This window comes from Pelophylax lessonae, assembly GCF_965119305.1.
Source record: "Pelophylax lessonae genome assembly, chromosome: 9".
Taxonomy (NCBI): Eukaryota; Metazoa; Chordata; class Amphibia; order Anura; family Ranidae; genus Pelophylax; species Pelophylax lessonae.
In genome coordinates this window covers 98,439,592-98,463,190 of record NC_138776.1, presented here as the reverse complement: position 1 = coordinate 98,463,190, position 23,599 = coordinate 98,439,592, and the positions used below count along the sequence as shown (strand labels likewise).

At 42.9% G+C, this 23,599-nt stretch overlaps 1 protein-coding gene across 1 annotated transcript in view; it reads right to left on the bottom strand.

The window, feature by feature from the left end:
- The window catches only part of SEMA4G (semaphorin 4G), a 224,570-nt gene that overhangs the window by 65,872 nt on the left and 135,099 nt on the right, over nucleotides 1-23,599 (bottom strand). The window contains exons 6-7 of the mRNA XM_082268409.1: nucleotides 18,160-18,276; nucleotides 4,764-4,921 (exon numbers count right to left, since the gene is read on the bottom strand). Of these exons, the coding sequence (XP_082124535.1) occupies nucleotides 4,764-4,921; nucleotides 18,160-18,276 (275 nt within the window). The remainder of the gene's footprint in view (nucleotides 1-4,763; nucleotides 4,922-18,159; nucleotides 18,277-23,599) is intronic.

Below are 23,599 nucleotides of genomic sequence, written 5' to 3'. Positions count from 1 at the left end.
TGTATATTGTTTATGTCCCCCTTGAACTTATTGTATCGATTGTACCCAGGCTTACTGCCATTTTACATGTCAATAAACACTTGATGTTTGATCATATGCCTTCTTATGCTTACCAGCCAATGTATATGTACTACCCATAAAACATCATGTGTCAACTGGCCACACCTCATACAAAGTCCCACCTTTCTTATTTTTGAACACTATGTGTTCTTTATGTCCATTTTATGCTTATCATTGCACTAATATCATGTGAGATAAAAAAATAAAAATGTGGACCTGCCACCATTTATATATTCAGGGTTTCTGACTTCAGAAAAATATACAATGATCAGCCATAACATTATGACATTTCACCATAACCCTTTAAGACATGGACTCCCTTGACCTGTGAAGGCTGTGGTATTCGGCACCAAGCTGTCAATAGCAGATCCTTTAAATCCTGTAAGGTGTGAGTAGGTACCTCCATGGATTTTACTGGTTTATCTAGCAAATCCCACAGATACTCGATCGGACTCGGATCTGGAGAATTTGGAGGCCAAGTCAATGCCTCAAACTCGTATTTCTCAAATCATTCTTGAATTCTGCAGACCTGTCCAATTTGCATTGCTCCGTGGTCCATTTCTGATGCCCCCGTGCCCATTTTAGGCACTATTAGGTGTGGACACAGGTCAGCATGGGCACACAGGCCACAGACCCAAAAATCAGAAATGCACTGTGTGTTCTGACACCTTTCTATGGGAACAAGCATCAACTTTTTCAGCAATTTTAACTACAATAGCTCTTCTCTTGGACCGGATTACATAGGCTAGCACATGCATCAATGGATGGTTTGCCAGTTTTCTTTCCTTGAACCACCTTTGGTAGGTCCTGACCACTACAGACCAGGAGCATTTCACAAGAGCTGTAATTTTGGAGATGCTCTGACCCAGTCACCTAGACATTACAATTTGGCCCTTGTCAAAGTCACTCAAATCTTGCCCTGTTTTTCTGCTTTGCCCTTACACTTGCAGTTTTTCTGCTTTCAAAAACAACTTCAGGGACAACATACTCATTGGCTGTCTAAAGCCCCGTACACACGTACCGATCGTCGGCCGAACGATCGGCTGTCTTTTGTCCAGGGCTGTCGTGTCTGTTGAAAAGTGCAAAAGACTGCACACGAATTTTGTCGGCCAACAACAGCCGACTGCAGAAGTGATGTCATGTGATGGTTAACTTTCCTTGTCTTTTTTCTTTTCTGAGCATGCCCAGTCTTGCAAATCTGCTGTCTGTCGGCCGAATTCTGTACTGACTGGCGAACAATCGGCCGTTCTGGTGTCGGCATACAAAAATTTTAATGCTTGCAGGACAGATTCTGTTCGGCCGAAAGTGCGCTGTTGGCTGTCGGAAGCATCATACTAACAAGCCGAAAATCGGCCGATCGGTCGTCGGCCGAATCTTTTCGGCCGACAATCTGCACGTGTGTACGGGCCTTTACATATCCCACCAAATTTAAGATGACATTATAATAAGCTATTCAACGTTATTAACTTTAACTGTCAGTGGTCATAATGTTATGGCTGATCAGTGCATATTTGGAGGATTTAAAGTGATATAGGAACCTTTTTTAAATAACAAACATGTTATACTTACCTGCCCTGTGCTGTGGTTTGGCACAGAGCAGCACAGATCCTCCTCTTCTCGGGTCCCACACCGGCGCTCCTGGCTCCTCACTCCTTCCAGGGGCCCTCGCAGCAAGCAGCTTGCTCTGGGGGCACCCAAGCAGCCACGCTCCCGACCTATGGCTGTGTGTGTCCATTCATACCCGAAGCCATGGCTCAACCTCGCCCCACCCGTCTCCTGATTGGTTCACTGGCTGTGATTGACAGCAGCGGGAGCCAATGGTGTGAGAGCCCCAAGAGAGGCAAGGCTCTCGCAGACATGGCTGGATCGAGAGGGAGGTCAGGTAAGTATTGGGGGGCTGCTGCACACATTAAGTTTTTAACCTCCATGCATAGAATGCATGAAGGTGAAAAACCTTGTGCCTTTACAATCACTTTAATCTTCAGGCCTAAAATGTGCATTTTAACCTGAGCAAAAAAAAAAAAAAGCCTAAATGGCTCTGGCGGAAAGGGTAAATGTATTTATGAAATGCAAACGCTGACAGAACCCTCATTTGAACCTGCATTTATCAGCCTCTTGGAATCTACATCAGTGCTTCAGACTCTAAGAGGGAAAAGCAGCACAAGTAACCAGTTGTACTGCAGTGCTCATGGTCTAACAAGAAAGCAAGCAGAGTAACACAGAAATTAGCTTACAGTAAGGCAAAAAAGTATTTGATCCCCTGCTCATTTTGTACTTTTGCCCACTGACAAAGAAATGATCCATCTATAATTTTAATGGTAGGTTTATTTTAACAGTGAGAGACAGAACAAAGTTTTTCAGAAAAACGTATTTCAAAAAAGTTATAAATTGATTTGCATTTTAATGAGTGAAATAAGTATTTGATCCCCTATCAATCAACAAGAATTCTGGCTCTCAGGCGTCTTCTATACAGGCAATGAGCTGAGATTAGGAGCACTAGCTTAAAGGGAGTGCCCTAATCTCAGCTTGTTACCTGTATAAAAGACACCTGTCCACAGAAGCAATCAATCAGATTCCGATCTCTTCACCATGGCCAAGACCAAAGAGCTGTCCAAGGATGTCAGGGACAAGATTGTAGACCTACACAAGGCTGCAATGGGCTACAAGACCATAGCCAAGCAGCTTGGTGAGAGGGTGACAAAAGCTGGTGCAATTATTCGCAAATGGAGGAAACCCAAAATAACTGTCAATCTCCCTCTGGGGCTCCATGCAGGATCTAACCTCGTGGAGTTTCAATAATCATGAGAATGGTGAGGAATCAGCCCAGAACTACAGGGGAGAATCTTGCCAATCATCTCAAGGCAGCTGGGACCATAGTAACCAAGAAAAAATTTTTTAACACCATACGCCGTGAAGGACTGAAATCCTGCAGCGCCCGCAAGGTCCCCCTGCACAAAAAAGCACATGTACAGGCCCGTCTGAAGTTTGCTAATGAACATCTGAATGATTCAGAGGAGAACTGGGTGAAAGTGCTGTGGTCAGATGAGACCAAAATCAAGCTTTTTGGGATGAACTCAACTTGCTGTGTTTGGAAGAGGAGGCCTATGACCCCAAGAACACCATCCCTACTGTCAAACATGGAGGTGGAAACATTATGCTTTGAGGGTGTTTTTCTACTAAAGAGACAGGAGAACTTCCCCATATCAAAGGGACGATGGACGCGGCCATGTACTGTCAAATCTTGGGTGAGAACCCTCTTCCCATAGTCAGGGCATTGATAATGGGTCATGGATGGGTATTTCATCATGACAATGACCCAAAATACACAGCCAAGGCAACAAAGGAGTGGCTCAGTTAGAAGTACTTTAAGGTCCTGGAGTGGCCTAGCCAGTCTCTAGACCTTAATCCTACAGAAAATATGTGGAGGGACCTGAAGGTTCGAGTTACCAAACGTCAGCCTCTGAACCTCAATGACTTGGAGAGGATCTGCAAAGAGGAGTGGGACAAAATCCCTCCTGAGATATTTGCAAACCTGGTGGCCAACTACAAGAAACGTCTGATTGCCAACAAGGGTTTTGCCCCCATCCCGCCTCTTAGACTTCTATAGCAGAGCATAACAGCATAACAGAGCGAAGCGTTCTGGCCATATGCTACAGATCTGAGAAGCGGAGACTGCAGTGTGTGTTTTTTGGAAAAAAGGACGCGCACACAAAACAGAATAGTGCAGCATCACTGTGAGGATGAGAACTGCGAGAAGGAAGGGGGTGAATTTGTGAAAAGAGGTGAGAACTGTAAAGGGGGGGGGGGGGTACAGAGGTGGCTGTGGACAGGGGGGGTACAGAGGTGGCTGAGGACATGGGGGGATACAGAGCTGGCTGTGGACAGATAGGGAGGGAGGGGGATATCAAGAGGGCTGTGGACAGGGGGGGTACAGAGGTGGCTGTGGACAGGGGGGGGTGCAGAGGTGGCTGTGGACGGGGGGGGGGGGTACAGAGGTGGCTGCGGACAAGGGGGGGTACAGAGTATGTGTTTGTTTTTTGGGATTTTGGGCTAGAGAGCGAATATGCATGGTGAGGGGGGCCCAAGAAAATGCTTGCCCAGGGTCCAAACAATATTAAAGATGGCCCTGGTCCTGTCAAAGGCTAGGAGAGCGTCCAGACCTGTAAGTAATGACTATCAGGAACAGCCTTTTATGTATCGAACCTTGGCTGGTCCCTGCTGAACCAGCCGAATTGTGATTCCTCTATGGGCAGCGTAATTGTACACAACATAGACACTAATTCTTTTGTAGTCTTATAGATAACTGCCAATTGGGCTACTTAGACTCCATAGGATGACAAAGGAAGCATGCACAAGACTTCGCACTGGTCAAAATTCTGACACCATTAGTTCTTGCTGTTATCCAGCAGATAAAATGCTTTTACCAGTATATTTAACAGACCAAATGGGAAACAAATAAGTTTACTGCTAGGGTTTTATATACAGTTTAAATATGATGGTGCCTCATGGGCCCCTGGGAAGACTTGCTCTTACAACCATTTCTCTATGGTCAATCATATAGTACATATGCCAAAACCTGGAAGCAACCAAGCCCAGATGCCAGAGAGGGAGATGAAGTGGAATCAAATTTTCACGTTTAGAATTTTTTTTACTAAGTGTGGGTGCACCGTAAGGAACCGCAAATTCTAGATTAAAATACCTACCTTGCACACCCGAGCTACTCTTGCAACTTTGGTGTTTTCTAGAAACTCAGAACTTTCTTCCTTGACTTGTTCATTAAAGAAGTAGTAGATTTTATCATCATCGCCTATTGAAGAGTCTACACTTTCTTGAACCAAAGAGGAGGACACAAACTCAGCATCTGTGAAAAGCAAAACACCACAAATAAGCAGTTGGCAGTCAGGGACTTCTACACAGGAGGGACATGTTTAAAGTGCCCCCCGTCATATTCCTAAACACCTACCTGAGCCTGTCAGCAATACAGTATTGTGCTTGTCTCTTCTCTTTTACTCTTCTCACAAGACACACAGGCAGCAATGGGAGCCATTGGCTCCTTCTGCAGTCAGTCAAATTCTGAGAGGAAGCAAGGGCGGGGCTGAGCCACCATGTATGTGTCTATGGACACACATAGCCGGGCTCAGGAGTGAGCCCACACTGGTGCCCCCTCAGCACACAGCTTGCTGAGGGGGCATTCAGAGAAGAGGCGGAGTGGAGAGTGCCTGCGGGGGACTCCAGAAAAGGAGGTAATATTCTTGAACAGAGCAGGTAAGTATAATATATAGATTTTATTTTTGGGGGGAAAAAAATGGGACTTTAGTATCACTTTAACATTAGGTACCACTGCTCATGATTCAGAAACATGTACACAAAACTCACATCCCTGTAAAGATAAAATTTAACATACCGGACATTTAATAAACATGCTGTTGTGTTGACAGTTCTAAAAAAGCTGCAATTTTCTAGTTGACTATAGACATTAGTAAACCTTTGAACATGATGTACTGACAGGAATGAAAAAATGCTGTAAATTAAGAAGGCAATCAGAAATAGAAGTGCTAATAGTTTATCAAACAACAAAATGGAAAGTAAATGAACAGAAGAGAAATCCAAATCAAAACAATATTTCCCCTACCCCCTTTGACCTCAAAACAGCATCAATTCTTCTAGGTACACTTGCACATAGCGTTTGAAGGAACTCGGCAGGTAGGTTGTTCCAAACATCTTTGAGAAGAACCGCAGATCTTTTGCGGATGTAGGCTGCCTCAAATCCCTTTGTCTCTTCATGCAATCCCAGACAGACTCGATGTTAAAATCGGGGCTCTGTGGGGGCGAGACCATCACTTACAGAATGACTTGTTCTTTTTTTACGCTGAAAATAGTTCCTAAGGGTCCTTTCACACGGTCCGCCTCCGCCGGCGGACCCAGTGCTGCTCAGCGGAGGATAGATCTGCCGAGAGTGTGCGGAGAGGGAGCTGCCAGATCCCCGCTGTTCTCTATGGGGGAATTGGATGAGAACGGACCGCCGGCGGAGGCGGACCGTGTGAAAGGACCCAGTGCTGCTCAGCGGGGGATAGATCTGCCGAGAGTGTGCGGAGAGGGAGCTGCCAGATCCCCGCTGTTCTCTATGGGGGAATTGGATGAGAACGGACCGCCTGTCCATTCTCATCCGATCCGATCCGCTAGACGGATGGAAAATAGGGTTTCCATCCGTCCGGATTTCACGGACAGGATCGGAATCGGATCGCAGCGAAGATGTCTCCGCTGACATCCACTGTCCCATAGGGATGCATGGGGCATCCGATCAGGTCCGCCCAAAAAACTGACAGGCAGATCTGATCGGATTGTTCGTGTGTAAGGGGTCATATGATATTGGCTGCATGTTTGGGGTCGTCGTCCTGCTTATGAATAAATTTGAGGCCAATCACAAGCCTCCCTGATGATATGGCATGATGGATAAGTATTTCCCTGTATTTCTCAGCATTGAGAACACTATTAATCTTGACCAAATCTCCAACGCCATTTACAGAAATGCAGCCCCAAACATGCAAGGAACCTCCACCATGTTTCACTGTTTCTTGCACACACTCATTATTGTACCCCCTCCCGCTATTTGCAAACAAATTACCTCCTGCTACAGTCAAATATTTCAGAATTTGACTCATCAGTCCACATTACCCATTTTTTGCACCCCAATTCCTGTGTTTTCATGCATAGGACATGTAAACAAGGCTAAGCGACTCAACACATTTTTACCTTGCATTCCCTGCATAAGGCAAAAAATATCCCAGTAATTGTATGCCCCCACCATATACAGCGGGTAAAGTATGTATTGAACAGGTCACCATTTTCCTAGGTAAATATATTTCTAAAGGTGCTATTGATATTAAATGTCCACGTCAGTAACAACCAATGCAATCCATACAAACAAAAAATACAAAACACAAAAGTTCAGAAATGAAGTTATGGTTAATAAAATGTAATGACACAGGGGAAAAAGTATTGCACACGCTTACTAAAATTTGTTAAATAATTTGTACAAAATACTTTGTTGGTAATGGCAGCTTCATTCCTGTATGAAGAAACTAGTCGCTTGCATTGCTCAGGTGTGATTTTAGCCCATTTTCCAAACTGTCTTCAAATCTTGAAGGTTTCTTGGGCCTCTTTGAACTCTGATCTTTAGTTCTTTCCATAGATTTTATTTTTGATTGAAGTCAGGTGATTGGCTGGGCCATTCTTGCAGCTTTATTTTTTTTTTTTATTTGAAACTAATTGAGAGTTTCCTTGGCTTTGTGTTTGGGGTCGTTGTCTTGCTGAAATGTCCACCCTTGTTTCATCTTCAATATCCTGGTAGATGGCAGCAGAATTTTATTAACATGTCTTGGTGCATTATTCCACTCACCCTTCCTTCAATGACATGAGGTTTGCCAGTAACGTATGCTGAAAAAAGCCCCACACCAGGATTTTCCCACCTCCAAACTTCGCTGTTGGTATGGTGTTTTTGGGGTGATATGCTGGGCTCGAGTCCTGCAGGAATGTATGGGAACAACGTTCCTGTATTTTTTCCACAGCAGGAATGCCGTTCCCATTAGCAGCTGCGTCCTGCAGGACTGGCAGGGGCAGACTAGGCCGAGGGACAGCCAATTTCTGCATAACCCGGCTACCATAAGGTCAGCGCTGCAGGCAGGAAGGCAGGCTTTGCATTCTAGTTCCTCCTAAAAGGTTTTATCCCTCCCCGGCGTCAGTTACCTATTGGCTGAGGAGGTAGCAGGAGGTGGGCTGCACAGCCTTCTATTGCCTCACAGCCAATGGGTGCACACTGCACTGTCCATTACTTTCAGTGGGCTTCCTGTGGTGTTGTGGCATGGAGCTGCTCTGAAAACTGATTGAGGTGAGGAAGAAGAAAGTGTGTTATGACCCAACAGTAATTAAAAGCTGCTAAAAATGCCTTCCTTGCTCTCTCTCCATCCCCCTCTCTCTCTCTCCATACCCCTTTTTCCACCCCTCTTTCTCTCTTTGCATCCCTCTCTCTCTGCATCCCTGCAACCCTCTTTCTCTCTCTCCATTCCTCGCTCATTTAATTTATAAGGCCAGCCACAGACGGAGTGAAATTAGGCCAGTTCAGCAGGAACTAGACATTTCAATCCATCTATCGGCAGACTGGTTGTACTGAAGTCGATGTTGCATTTCTTTATATATATATATATATATATATATATATATATATATATATATATATATATATATATATTACGTATAGAGTTCCCACACTTTTTTCCCCAGTACTTGACACCTGGTGATATGACGTGCCACTTGACCTCCAAACAATGTGCATATTATGGCATTCAAAGTGTTCAATTTTGGTCTCATCTGACCAGACCATATTCTCCCATTATTTCACAGGATTGTCTAAATGTTGAGCAGCAAACTTTCAACAAGCTTCAACATGCTTTTTCTTCAGCAATGGAGTCTTGCATGGTGAGCGTGCATACAGGCCATGGCAGTTGAGTGCATTACTTATTGTTTTCTTTTAAACAATTATACCTGCTAATTCCAGGTCTTTTTTTTAAGCTAACCACAAGTGGTCCTTGGCTCTTGGGCAAATCTTCTAATAATTATTTTTACTCCTATCAGAAATCTTGCGAGTGGTCTTAACCGGTTTATGGTGAAATTATGTTTTGTCCACTTACGGATTATGGCCCCAACAGTGCTCACTGGAACATTCAGAAGTTTCAGAAATCTATCTGTAATTAATGCCACAGTATGTTTTGTAACAATAGGGTGCAAAGGTAGTGAGAGCTCCTTGCTTTTACCCACCATGAGATATTTCTTGTGTGGCACCTTGGTAATGAGACACTTTTACAGGCCATCAGTTGAGACTGAACCAGCTGATATTAATTTGCACTGACAATGGGCAGGATTGCTTTCTAACTACCGATAGATTTCAGCTGGTGTCATCGCTTTTTGCACCTCCCTTTCTTCATGTGTTCAATACTTTTTCACTGTGTCATTCTATTTTATTAACACATAATTTAATTTCTGAACTTTGTTTTGATTTTTTTGTATGTATGGAATGCATGGTTTGTTATCAACATGTGGTGAACATTTCATGTAAATAGCACCTTTAGAAATATATTTACCTATAAAAATGGTGTCCTATTCTGGGAAAAAAGCCTTTACAACTGCTTTAACATTTTCATTACTATTGGTTTACTGGCAGTGAGAGCATGTCATACAATAATAACCTATCTTTTTATTTTACAGGTCCTTTCAACATACCTGCTGAAAACCCTCTACCTAATCAAAAATCCCCCACAATCCCATCTGTTAGATATACATACTAACCTCAGAATGTAAAATCTACTAAGTAAGGAATGATTAATTGTGCAGAAATCTGTGTACAGACCATCTTTTGTTCTGTTCTAAAAATCAATTCACAATGTATAATGCAGGGACTAGATAAACTGATTTTTTTTCACCTAACATATTTACAATGGTTACATACAATATATGAAATCACCACTGTATTTTCAAATGTTATATTGTTTGTTTAAATGCTACACGTGAGCATCCTGCATGCAAACCGACTGAATTCCAGGAAAAGAATCTAGTATTGTATGTATTGCCAGTTTAACAGAAAATAAAAACAAATGTAATATACCTAGCTTAAAGTTGAATTCCAAGCTAACTGCTAAATACACAGATGAAATATATATAGGTTTACGGTTTTACCTGCCAAGGGGTTCATATTTCTGTCCATCCAGTTCTGAGATTAAGGCCTGGGTTCACACCTATCCATTTTTTGTGCCTTTTCAGTTTTGCAGAAACACACTACAGTAAATTTATGGGTCACGTTCACATCTGTGAATTTTATGGAAAGAGCCAGGGACTTTTTTCTGGTTTTTGGTTCCATAGACTTCAATGGACCAAAAACGTGTATTGAAAAACACAAAATGCACCTGGCATATGCATGGGGTGAACCAGGCCTTACAGCACAGCCCTGTCTGATAGAAAAGGAGCGGAAAAGGAGACCCAATTTTTCTCTTACGCAGATAAGCAACATTTACAGGTCTTGTCCCTCCACCAGCCTGTGACTGGACAGTAAAAGAAGATTATTTATTGGTCACTCTGCTGTCTACCGCTATCAGCAACTCCTTTTAGCATATGGAACTGCAGCACACTTCGTTCTGTTCTAGAGCCCTGCTGTATTCAGGATTTGCAAGAGTTTGATATAGTCAAATAAACAAGCAAAAAGTTGGGGGAGCAAACCCTGAACATGTATTTCTAAAGCTGGTGCAGCTATGAACCAAGCGACATGCATATTAAAAAAAGAATAGCGCACACATGCAAAAGAAATGAATATCAAATATGAAGACAATCCATAAATAAAAAATGGGGATTTGGTCCCACCATATGGCCATATCGTGTTCAAGCCCACCACTACGTCAAAGTACCCCATTGGCAGTGGGTCCTACACTATCCATAAAAAAGGATGAATCCAGCCTCTCTAACCCATGGAGACAACACTCCTGGCTGGGAGAGATGTGCTAATGCACTACAAGGGACTCCTCCTAGATATTACATGCATGAAATTACAGGCCATGCACCTTTTGAGTTTACATCTATAAGAGCCCACCATATTTAGGAATAATGGGATGTTATTTACTGACCGTTGTTTCTTGTTTTTAATTTGACTAGGTGCCACAATATTCCGGACACTTCTAGCCCATTTAAAAACTACCTTAGGTTTAGTAGGAAGTACTCTACATAGGGCGGAGTCTTGCATAAGGATGGGCCAATGTTTTTTAATGGCCCTTTTGACAGCCCAATGTTGATTGGTAAACTTGGTAATAAAGAGGGTATTAGAGGGTTCCTCACTTTTACCTTCAATCCTTCTACTCTCGCCACCCATAGTATACCTATCAATGGCCTCATCAATGTGCTCCTCACGGTACCCTTTTTCTAGAAATCGTCTCTTTAATATATCAGCCTGCACCAGGTACTCTGAGACTTCTGTACAATTCCTACGCAACCTACAAAATTGGCTGTGGGGTATATTCTCCTTCCACTTAGGTAAATGGCAACTTGTACGATGCAAGTATGAGTTGCCTGCAGTCTCCTTAAAATGCGTCCTAGATGTATGCGCGAAACGTATTGGATATTTACGCTTAACTCTATGTCCCCCGATGGCTTGAATGAGGAATTGGAGGTTGGCACTTTGATTTAAAACTTTGTTTTTATGTATGTACCAGTTTATATATTTTACATGTTGTCAGCATATATTTACATCTTCCTCATCTCTTATGGTCTTCTATGTCAGTGTACATATATGTTGGCATGTGTGTTCCTTTATACGCACCCAGTATCAGTATACGGGAATATTTTGCGATACATATGCGCACATATATGGTGTTTATATTGTTTTGTTAGTCTAGTCTCCACAGTGACATGTAGGTTTTATATATATATATATATATATATTTTTTTTTTTTTTTAAAGTCTTTTAAAGTTTTTATTGTATTATGAACTTATTCACTTTTATTAATTTTTATTAGATATGTACAATTCATGGATATATATGAATGTTTGGATATTATTGCCCCCGATTACAGGCTCTCTATTGTCATGTCCCTTTAAGAAATAGTGAGGGAAGGAGCCGCTATATTGTTATATAAATGAAGGCAAAGGATCTCTGGGGTGTTGAGATCTGAAGGAGGAGGCTACGCCTCCGAAACGTTGTCCCTAGCAACCCCATGCAAGTCATGCTCTGGGTCCCGATCGGGGAGTCTCCCTCGGCTTAACCGCATTGTCAGTTTCTCTGAGCGGCTACAGCACCGGCTCCCGGAGGGTGTGCAGCGGCGGCTGGACCGTGCGCAGGCGCACCACATCGAGTCTCCTTGAGTAAGCTAAGGCGGTTGGCTTAGCTGTACGATACTCACTGATCAGTGCAGGATGAACAGCTGAGCCGCCGAGGCTAGGAGGAGAGAGCCCTGTAAACATCATCGGGGGATATTTATTTCCATGCATGACTTCCTATCTGTTTGTGAGTACCTGTTTTTATGGCTTCTATTAACTTCAAATAAATGGTGTTACACTAGGGCGGTGTGCGCTCTGTTCCTTTATTTATTTTTTGTACAGCTTCTTTGCCTCATATCCCATGGAGGGTTAGGAGAGCTGCCACGCTTCATTCATGTGTTTCACCACAGGCCATATTACAAGATTCCCCAGCTTGAGAATCAATCTCCAGGATCTGCGCAGGGACTGGTAATGTGTATTTTCTCTGTCTTTTTTTAATATGCATGTCGCTTGGTTCATAGCTGCACCAGCTTTAGAAATACATGTTCAGGGTTTGCTCCCCCAACTGTTTGCTTGTTTATTATGTATTCGGTCTGACCAGACTTCTGTGGTTGAGCACCCCCCCCCCCCCCCACACACACACGCACACACCTGTACTCTATGAGTGTCCACTATCAAGTAGATATAGGAGGAGTCCCTTGTAGTGCATTAGCACATCTCTCCCAGCAAGGAGTGTTGTCTCCAAGGTTTAGAGAGGCTGGATTCATCCTTTTTTATGGATAGTGTAGGACCCACTGACAATGGGGTACTTTGACGTAGTGGTGGGCTTGAGCACGATATGGCCATATGGGGGGACCAAATCCCCATTTTTATTTATGGATTTTCTTCATATTTGATATAGTCAAATGAATGTACAGTGCCTTGCAAAAGTATTCACCCCCTTGGCATTTTTCGGGTTTTGTTGCCTCACAACCTGGAATGAACATGGATTGTTTGAGGATTTGCATCATTTAATTTACAGAACATGCCCACAACTTTGAAGATTTTTTTTTTATTGCGAAGCAAACAATAAATGGGACTAATTAACAGAAAAAGTCAATGTGTATAACTATTCATCCCCCTAAAGTCAATACTTTGTAGAGCCACCTTTTGCAGCAATCACAATTCCAAGTCACTTTTGTTAAGTCTCTATGAGCTTGCCACATCTTACCACTGGGATTTTTGCCTATTCCTCCTTGCAAAACTGACCACAGATTTTCTATTGGATTGAGGTCTGGGCTTTGTCTAGGCCATTTCAACACATTTACATGTTTTCCCTTAAACCACTCAAGTGTTGCTTTAGCAGTGTGTTTGGGGTCATTGACCTGCTGGAAGGTGAACCTCCGTCCTAGCCTCAAATCACGCACAGAGTGGTACAGGTTTTGCTCAAGAATATCCCTGCATTTAGCACCATCCATCTTTCCCTCAACTCTGACCAGTTTTCCAGTCCTTGCTGATGAAAAACATCCCCACAGCATGATGCTGCCACCACCATGTTTCACTGTGGGGATGGTGTTCTTTGGGTGATGTGATGTGTTGGGTTTGCACCAGACATAGCATTTCTTTGATGGCCGAAAAGTTCAATTTTAGTCTCATCAGACCAGAGCACCTATCTCCATACATTTTGGGAGTCTCCCACATGCCTTTTCGCAATCTCAAAACTTGCCATTTTGTTTTTTGCTGAAAGTAATGGCTTTCTTCTGGCCACTCTGCCATAAAGCCCAACTCTATGGAGCCTATGGCTTATTGTCCTCCTATGTACAGATACTCCAGTCTCTGCTGTGGAACTCTGCAGCTCCTCCAGGATTACCTTAGGTCTCTGTGCTGCCTCTCTGATTAATGCCCTCCTTGCCCGGTCCGTGAGTTTTGGTGGGCGACTGTCTCTTGGCAGGTTTGCTGTTGTGCCATGTTCTTTCCATTTGGTTATGATGGATTTGATGGTGCTCCTGTGGATCATCAAAGATTTGGATATTTTTTTTACAACCTAACCCTGACTTGTACTTCTCAACAACATTGTCCCTTACTTGTTTGGAGAGTTCCTTGGTCTTCCTGGCAGTGTTTGGTTAGTGGTGCCTCTTGCTTAGGTGTTGCAGCCTTTGGAGCCTTTCAAAAAAGGTGTGCATACGTAATGACAGATCATGTGAGACTTAAGATTGCAAACAGGTGGACATAATTTCACTAATTATGTGACTTCTGAATTTAATTGATTGCACCAGAGCTTTTTATGGGCTTCATAACAAAGGGGGTGAATACATACGCACATGCCAATTTTCTGTTTTCTATTTCTAAAAAATAGTTTTATGCATATATTTTTCTCATTTCACTTCACCAACTTAGACTATTGTGTTCTGATCCATCACATAAAATTCAGATTAACAAAACATTGAATTTAGGGCTGTAATTTAACAAAATAGGTAAAAAGTCAAGGGGGTGAATACTTTTGTAAGGCACTGTACATACACTACTTGCATATATTTTAATGACATATTAATGAACGCAAAGCCGCATTATATGATTTCTTTTTTTATCTGCCTGAGTACAGCTTTAAGTCTGGAGGTCCCTATCAGTCTGCTTATGTTGTGAATTGGCAGCCTGTTTCACTATCTTCTTGTTTACTGGATGTCATAACAAAGGATGTCAGAGAATGAGCAGAAGGCATTTCATACGTCTGCCCTGAATTATTGATGCCGCTTCTCCCCTCAGTATGAAATAATCACTTGGGCACACACATTCAGGTTAGAAAACACAACAAAAATATGTATGTAAAAAAAAAATTGTGTGTGTTGATTAGAACCATGGTCTTCTAGAGTGGCAGCTGATGGTTGGCAGAGACAGATAGAAAAATGAAATGATAACCGAAAACTTGTCAAAACCAATGCAGCTCAGAAAATGAACACATGACACCTGAATGAACATCTAACAGTGATTTTGTCAGAACTTGGGGGAATATCAACAGTAAACATTTCAGGGGCAGTGAAAATCTACCGAGAAGCGGTGTGATTAGATGCCATCAAGTAACAGACTGCGATAAACAGGCCTCCTGAGAATTGTCAGCACAGTGCATTTGGAAAGTAGATGAAAGGTTTATATGGACGAAATAAATACAGAGGATTAAATTGATATCTACATGCCTTTAAGGTGCAGATTCCCTAATAGTTATAAGTGGAATCTGGTGGGTTCAATTAGCGCCTAGCTACATATAGGCCTTGGACACTCCAACGTCAAGATCGGCCTGCCATAATACCCCACTCTGTTCTTGACCACCTGAGAGGTTTGGGGGGGGGTCTGACCCAATTTTCTGCATTCCATACACCTTCTTTTATGCTTTCTTGTATTTAAATTACAATTTAGAAATCAACCTTGCAGACTGCAGACCCCATGTAATGGCCACTGATGACCCAGGGTCATAGATATTCCAAAAATATAATCCTCAAAATATCCAAGGTTGAAAATTGTCAGATGGCTGAACCCTCTAGCAGTACCTGCCAAAAACTGAAATATCCATGCCCTGATCTAATTACTAAGCATTGTTTTTGTCACCAATAACCCGTGTCACCAGTTCAGAGCCTCAAAAGTACTAAAGCCAGTGAGTCACCATAATTAGTCTACTAGCATCTTCAGAAGAAAGTTGGCAGCTTATTGCTCTCATGACATTCTGTAACATTTCCAGCAAATGTATAGCAAGACCTGACCTCTCCTACCTGTCTACTGAACAACAAGGTTGACTATTACATTTAAGGGCCAATAGGAAGACTCAATAGTCACAGAGCCAAAACATTGTATAATGTGAAAAATTAAATCAAGCCTTGCTAAATAAAAAATGGGGGGGGGGGGGGGTTCGCTAGTAGACAGGCAAAGTCTACATTTTTCACAATATACAAGGTCTTGGCTGGCTGGGAAAGGAAGGGGGGGGGGGGTAATGGAGTGCTAGCATCTAGGCATTGAATAATCAACAAGATCCTCTCTAAGCTTTGACAGTGGCATCTACACAGTAGCAACAACTGCAAATGTAAGCTTTCATTTATAAGTGAACTGGATAGGACATTTTAAAAAGCAATGCAAACCGGGGCTCTATTTGTCTGACTGAAATGCCAAACTTGAGTAATTGACTCCTTTAACCACTTTAACCCCGGAAGGTTTTACCCCCTTAACCACTTGCTGACCGCCAGCAGTACATATACTGCAGCAGGTCAGCTCTGTCCCACGAAACAACGCAACTGTACGTCAATTCGCAGGGCCACGAGCGGGGGTGCGCGCACGCCCATTCACCACAGGGGAAGCTGATCTGCGGGTCCGGCGGCCGTGATCTCTCCCCGTGAAGACAGAATGGTGGTCTGCCGTTATAAACACAGCAGACTGCTGTTCTGTCAGCAATGAAAGAGGGTTCCTCCTATTAGGAACACAAGTCCCTGTGTTCATTCCATAAGTACATCCCCCACAAAGTTAGAAAGCACCCCCTAGGGACACATTTAATCCTTTGATCACCCCTGGTGTTAACCCCTTCCCTGCCAGTGTCATTAGTACAGTAACAGTGCATATTTTTAGCACTTTTTACTGTAGTAATGTCACTGATCCCCCCCCCAAAAGCGTCAAAAATATCAATTAGGTGTCCGATCTGTCTGTTGCAATCCTGCTAAAAATAGCTGATCGCTGCCATTACTAGTAAAAAATAAATAAAAATGAATTTTTTCCCTCTAGTTTGTAGACGCGATAACGTTTGCGCAAACCAATCAATATACTCTGATTGTTTTTTACCAAAAATATAAGGCAGAATACATATTGGCCTAAAATTATGAAAAAAATTGATTTTTTAATTTTTTTATTGGGAATGTTATGTAGCAGAAAGTGAAAAATAATGTTTTTTTTTTCAGAATTGTTGCTCTTTTTGGTTCATAGCGTAAAAAAAAAAAAAACGTAGGAGGTGATCAAGTACCACCAAAAGAAAGCTATTTCTGGGGAAAAAAAGGACATCCATTTTATTTGGATACAGCATCACACGACCGCGCAATAGTTAGTTAAAATAACGCAGTGCCGAATCGCAAAAAAATGGGGGAAAACCTTTCCGGTCCAGAAGTAATTAAATACCAGGCCCTTTTTTCAATACGACACAGAGTTACTTTAACTGACAATTGTACGGTCATGCAACGCTGTACCCAAATAAAATTTATGTGCTTTCGTTCCCACAAATAGAGCTTTCTTTTGGTGCTATCTGGTCACCTCTTCGGTTTTTATTTTTTTGCGCTATAAGCAAAAAAAAAAGCTACAGTTTTGACAGAGAAAACAATATTTTTTTACTTTCTGCTATAAAACACAGCCAATAAAAACTTTAAAAAAAAAAAAAACTATATTTTTCATCAATTTAGGCCAATATGTATTCTGCTTTTTGGTACATATTGATTGGTTTTCGCAAAAGTTACAGCGCCTACAAATGATGCAATATTTTTATAGAATCTTTATTTATTTTTTTACAAGTAATGGTGGCGATCAGCGATTTTTAGCGGGACTGCGACATTGCAGCAGACAAATCAGACATCTGACACTTTTTGGGGACCACTGACACTAATACAGTGATCAGTGCTAAAAAAAAAAAAAATGCACTGTTACTGTACTAATAATGGCAGGGAAGGGGTTAACATCATGGGCACTCAAAGGGTTAAATGTGTCCCCAGGGGGTGCTTACTAACTGAGGGGGGAGGGGGGTTGCACTGATTGGGAGAAGACAGAGATCTGGGTTCCTGCCTTGTTTTCATAGGCAGATTGCCGTTTTGCCTCTCCGGGAGTGATTGTGGGTGGCCGGCGGACCCATTGATTGACATCTCCGCTAGCCAATCACGGCGCAAAGGCGCTGTCTAGTGGCTATTGAATGAAACAATGTGCAACAATGTGCAGGTATGTGGTTTCGCGCAATAGTGCCACTTTGCCGCAGTAAATACAAAGAGGCTGGTCGGCAAGTGGTTAAAGAGGCATCTTTCAGCATAGCTGAAAGCTAAAATAGTGAAGCATGTGAAAAGAGGACCTGAGTGCCACCTACTGTTCAAAAGAACAACACAAAATATTAACATGCAATATAACAAATGTCACTGTCAAAAACATTTGTATACATAATTTTTTAGTTCCAACTATAAAAAAAAGAATGAAACTCTTTAGAAAGCCACTATTCTCTATGAGCCAAATCACTGTGTTAAAATCTGACTGTAGCCAAAAACATATTTCTCCCTCTGTGCCAGTTTTTATAAATTACTCTACTATAAACAAATGATATCTTACCATTCAGCCATTGAAGAGGCGAAGCTTCGGTTTTCAATGTATGCAGCACTGAAACATTTTTCCGTATATCGGGTGCGCTGTAGAACCCATAGCCTGATGCTGTGTACAGAACTTCATCTAAAATCAACGAAGCAATAAATCACTTTGATCCTCCATTTTAGAATGTGCGTAATAAAAATTCAAAAAGTCATTTGCCAGCAACTACTGTACCAATCAGAAATAAGTAATAGATTACTCTGAACCACTTATAAATCTAAGGTAGACTAATGCACAAAATTCCAATTCTCTAAACCATGGGTACTTAAACCTGTGGCCCTGCAGCTGTTGTGGAACTACAAGTCCCATCATGTCTCTGCCTTTGGGAGACTTGTAGTTCCCGCAACAGCTGGAGGGCCATAGGTTGAGCACCCATGCTCTAAACTGTAAAGGCCGGTGGTGTAACATACTCCTAATTATATAGTTTGTGTTGCTGTTAAATATCCATAAACATGACTCTCGGGTGAGGATCAGCCTGTTTAGAAGCTACGCTATGACCAACAGAAGTGCACATGACCATTAATGGAGATATTTACAACTTGAAGATCTCTGACACTGAACCTTCCTTGTTCTCATATTAAAGTCTGTCAGACAAGTTGACAAAAAAATATATAGCAGCCTGGCTGCAAAAAGAAAGTTTTAATTCATAATATACTGACTGAAAAAAAAAAAAAAAAATGTTACTATGATTTTTCATTACAAACGTAGTCTAGCAAAAATACATGAAAACACGATACATTTCTATTAATAAATTTGAAATATTCATTGACCATAAATGTCTCCAGCAGCGCTTACAGCGTATTTCCACTTTAGCGGTCAAAATTTGAGAAAACCTCACTATATGTTATGTGTTCCCACGTACACAGCATGCCTACATTTTTTTCTTTTTAATAGCTATCACTTTTTAGACATCTCATATAGAGATATCATGGCTGACAGCAAAGTTTTTTAAACAATGTTAGAGTGAGCCTGTCCCAGATCTATCCTCATTAACATATGCACCACCCTCCAACTAGGTGCTGGAGAGTGAGTATAGTTTTTGGTTCAGTCTGCCTATCAGAGGAGTAGCAGGTAAATTCTATAATCTCTCTGCTTAACAGGGAGCAGGATCTGTCAGTTAGGTCTGCTCATGGTGCTCAGTGGTGATTCATGTGGTCTGAGGGAGTGTCCCCACTGTGCCCAATGGGAAGGCACATTGGACAGTGGAGGAAACCTGGCCAATGACACACATGCTTTGTTACAGCCCAAGGGGATTGGCACAGACAGCTGTCTCGGTGCATTGTGAGGTTTAGTATATAAAGCCAGGGGCACGAGTGGTAGAGGTCTTTGGCTGGAAGCAGAGTCCCAGAAGGAGGGTGGCGGCTGCCTCCTCTTCTGAAGTGGATGGTGATGGTCACAGGCAGTCGGCTTGGTGAACCAACAGAGTGAAGCTGAACCCAGAGGTGCAGGAGAACTGACTGAGGAGTTGGGGCACTGCGGGAATCTGGAAAGCAGTATCGTGAGTACAGAGGATCTTGCCCAGGGGTCTGCACAGGAAGGGGACCACTCCGGGGAGTGCAGTCAGTGGACGGTTGTTGGCTAGTAAAGAGAAAGAGGGTACTGGGGGAGTACCCTGAAGAGAAATACAAACAGGAACATTTACCTCAGATTCATCTAGTGGCAGGATGAAACAGCGGCCTTGCCGCATTCTCAAGTTTGAGTCCTCAGAACTGTGAATAGTTCAAACGTTGGGAGTATCCCATTCATGCCTTCTCCTATCCCACATAAAAACAACAAAAACATCAACCCCTAGACTGATCATTGACTGAGCCAAGAATGTAAAGTGCTAAGATTTCTGCATGCAGTTGCTACGGGTAACCCAGGGGAATCCAAAAGTGTTAAACACCAGCAGCCCTTAAGGGGGCAGTGCTACACATACATAGTTGGTAAGGGTGAATAAAGACACCTGTCCATCCAGTTAAGTGAAAGTGTGTGCATTTATGTCACTACCATTTTCCATATCACTGAACACTGTGTTCACTAAAACTGGGTATACTTGTTCAGTTTTCGTTCAACCAGAATGACAGATCCCCCCCCCCCCCCCCATCAACACAACAGTATGTAAAGAAGGGATCTCTCCAGCAGTGCTATTGTATTCTAACAGGGAGGTGACCCTCCCACCAGAATATACTGATCGTTTCCCACCAGGACCTTTCAACAGAGACTGGCTTCTGTTGAACAGAGTGATACACATGTACCGAAAGTCCTCCGGTTCCTGCTAAACCAGATCCAGATGACTTTTTGTAAATTTGTACCAGGCTTAACAAACGCATCTAGGTTTTTTTTTTAATTAATCTATACTTCTTGCTGACACTACTAACTGTGGAAGGGAGTTCCAACTCCTTACCACACTAACTGTAAAGAACCCTTAGGCAGTTTAAAATTGAACAGCTTCTTCTCCAACTTCATTGTAATGCCGCGCATCTTCTTTAAAAACCTTAGTTTAAATACTTTCCTCCCAAAGCTGGAGTCCCCATTTAAAGATGTGTATATAATAATCCTATCCTCTCTTTTAAGAGTCTTCTCCATGGGAAACTAGGTTTAATGTCCCCATCCTGAGGAACGCTGACCAAAATTGAACAGTATACGCAAGATGTGGCTGAACTAGAGTTTTGTAAAGTGGGAGAATTAGGCCTCATGCACACAGGGCGTTAGAAAAAAAGAGATGCAGAGCCACTATCAACACCAGGAAAAAGCAGCTGTAAAAAAGTGCTTTTAATAGCTTTTTCCCTTGGCGTTAATGTGTGTTTAGCCACGTTAGTTTTTAGCAGCGTTTTTCTGCCTCTGTTCAAAATCAATGGTTGCCTATGACCATCTATGATACGGCTTTAAGCCCATTGATTTGAATGTAAGTCGCATCCAAGTCCGATCATGAAGATCTGAGTTGTGTTGTGCGACTTGCGCTCGAGGGAGAACTCCATGCCAAAATGGAAATAAAATGGTGTGGAGGTCCCCCCCCCCCCCCCAGGATCCATACCAGGTCCTTCGGGCCTGATATGGATTTTGAGAGGAACCCCATGCAAAAAATCAGCATGGGGTCCCCCCCCAAAATCCGTACCAGACCCTTATCCAAGCATGCAGCCGGCAGGTCAGGAAAGGGGAGGGGACGAGTGAGTGACCCCACCCCCTTCTGGACCATACCAGGCCACATGCCTTCAACATGGGAAGGTGGGTGCTTTGGGGCGGGGGGAGGCTCTGCTCCCCCCCACCCCAAAGCACCTTATCGCCATGTTGATGGGGACAAGGGCCTCTTCCTGACAACCCTGAGCGGTGGTTGTGGGGGTTTGCGGGCAGGGGGCTTATTGGAATCCGGACACCCACCCTGTAACAAGGGGGCCCCCCAGATCCTGGCCCCACTATGTCAATGGGTATGGGGTAAATTGTACCCCTACCCATTCACCCCAAAAAAGGCATTTCCTATTGAATTCATTGTAGTTTTGAAATGCCAATGATGACCTTTTGACCTTATATTTTGTAATGGAACGTTTTTTTTGTCATTAATGCTTTTTTATGTTAGTATTTAGCCACTCAAATTTAAGTCTTGTTCTTTTATACTGGATTTGTTGCCCACTAAAATGCACTGATAAATGCCATTGTTTAATATGTCCTTAAAGCGGGGGTTTCACTCATTTTTGTGTTCATTAAAAAAGTCAGCAGCTAACAAAAGTGTAGCTGCTGACGTTTAATAAACACACACTTACCTGTCCCATGATCCAGCGATGTGGCCGCCCGAAGCCTCGGTTCTCTCCCTCTACGGTCAGTGGCGCCGGCATCTCTAGTGTTGGTACCCAGCTGTGACAAATTACGGCTTCACAGCCGGGTGCACACTGCCTATGTGCGAGTCGCGCTGCATGTTGTGAATGGCTGGGCAATCTTCTGGGACCTGTGACATGTCCCAAAAGATTGCAGGGAGGGAGGGGAAGAGGAGAACTTCTGCTTGAGCCGCCTAGGCGGCCAGAGCAGAAGTGGGAGCGGGTACCTCTTAAACCTAGGTACCCGCTCCCCCCCCCCCCCAAAAAAATGTCATGCCAAATGTGGCATGTCAGAGGGTCAGCAGTATTTAAAGCAGAAGTTGCACTGTTGGGTGGAACTCCGCTTTAAAGCACTCACTTTTTTTTTAGTGTTCTTGTTTCAAGAATTTGATCCCATTTACTATCATGTAGTAACATGAAACACAGCTTAGTAAAGTTAGCTCTTTTGAAATTTAGAGTTCTTGTCCTACCACTGTGTCTCGTTAGCTCTTTTGAAATTTAGAGTTCTTGTCCTACCATTGTTTCTCCGGTTCCTCTAATTTATCACAGACGTAATTACTCAATTACTGTTTTCTTGTAATTAGTAGGTCCAGCAGTGCATTATTTCTAGTTTGGGCTTATAACATTTGACTAACGAAATTGTCCTGCATCACGTTCCAGAAACAAGCCTTTGTTGAGTGTGTAGTTCTATCTGCCCAATCAATATCACGATAGTTGAAGTTCCCCATGGTTATAACATTGCCCACTACCATACAATGCAAGACACCCAGCCTCTACACCTTAAAGTGATTGTAAAGGCTCATTTTTGTTTTTTTATTTGTTATACTTACCTGCTCTGTAAAAGGGTTTTGCACAGAGCAGCCCAGATTCTCCTTTTCTGAAGTGCCCTGGAGTGGCGCCCGGCTTCCCCTCCTCATCTGGTGCCCCCACAGAGAAACGCTTTCCATGGGGGCACCCACGCGGGCACATTCCTGAGTCCTGCTGCTGCATCTATTGACACAGACAGCAGGACTCGGCTACACCCCTGCGTCACTGGATTTGATTGACAGCAGCGGGAGCCAGTGGCTCCTGCTGCTATCAATCTATCCAATTAACACCCATTAAAGCAGCTGGAGTTGCTGGGCTTGTGCTCATCACTGGAATGATCGGGTCCAGGTAAGAAAAAGGGGGGGGGTCTGGGGTGCAGCTGACGCAGAAAAGGTTTTTCACCTTAATGCATAGAATGCTTTAAGGCAGGGATTCCCAAACTACGGCCCTCCAGTTGTTCAAGAACTACAATTCCGATCGTGCCTAGCCATGTATGTGAATGTCAGAGTTTTACAATGCCACATGGGATGTGTAGTTCTGCAACAGCTGCAGGGCCGTAATTTGGGAATCCCTGCTTTAAGGTGAAAAACTTTGAGACTTTATAACTCCTTTAACCTTTTTGTTAGGACAGTGTTCCATTCTAGTTCCAAATGAAAATGAAGATCTGCCTGCACAATTATGACCGGGCTAGTTATGGTAAATACAGCTCCTCAGCCCCCCTCAAACAGGGAGGACTTCCTAGGATTTTTCCTTGCTGGAAGGTCAGAAACAGAGCATTCAAAAAAAGATAAACTGCAATTTTTAAA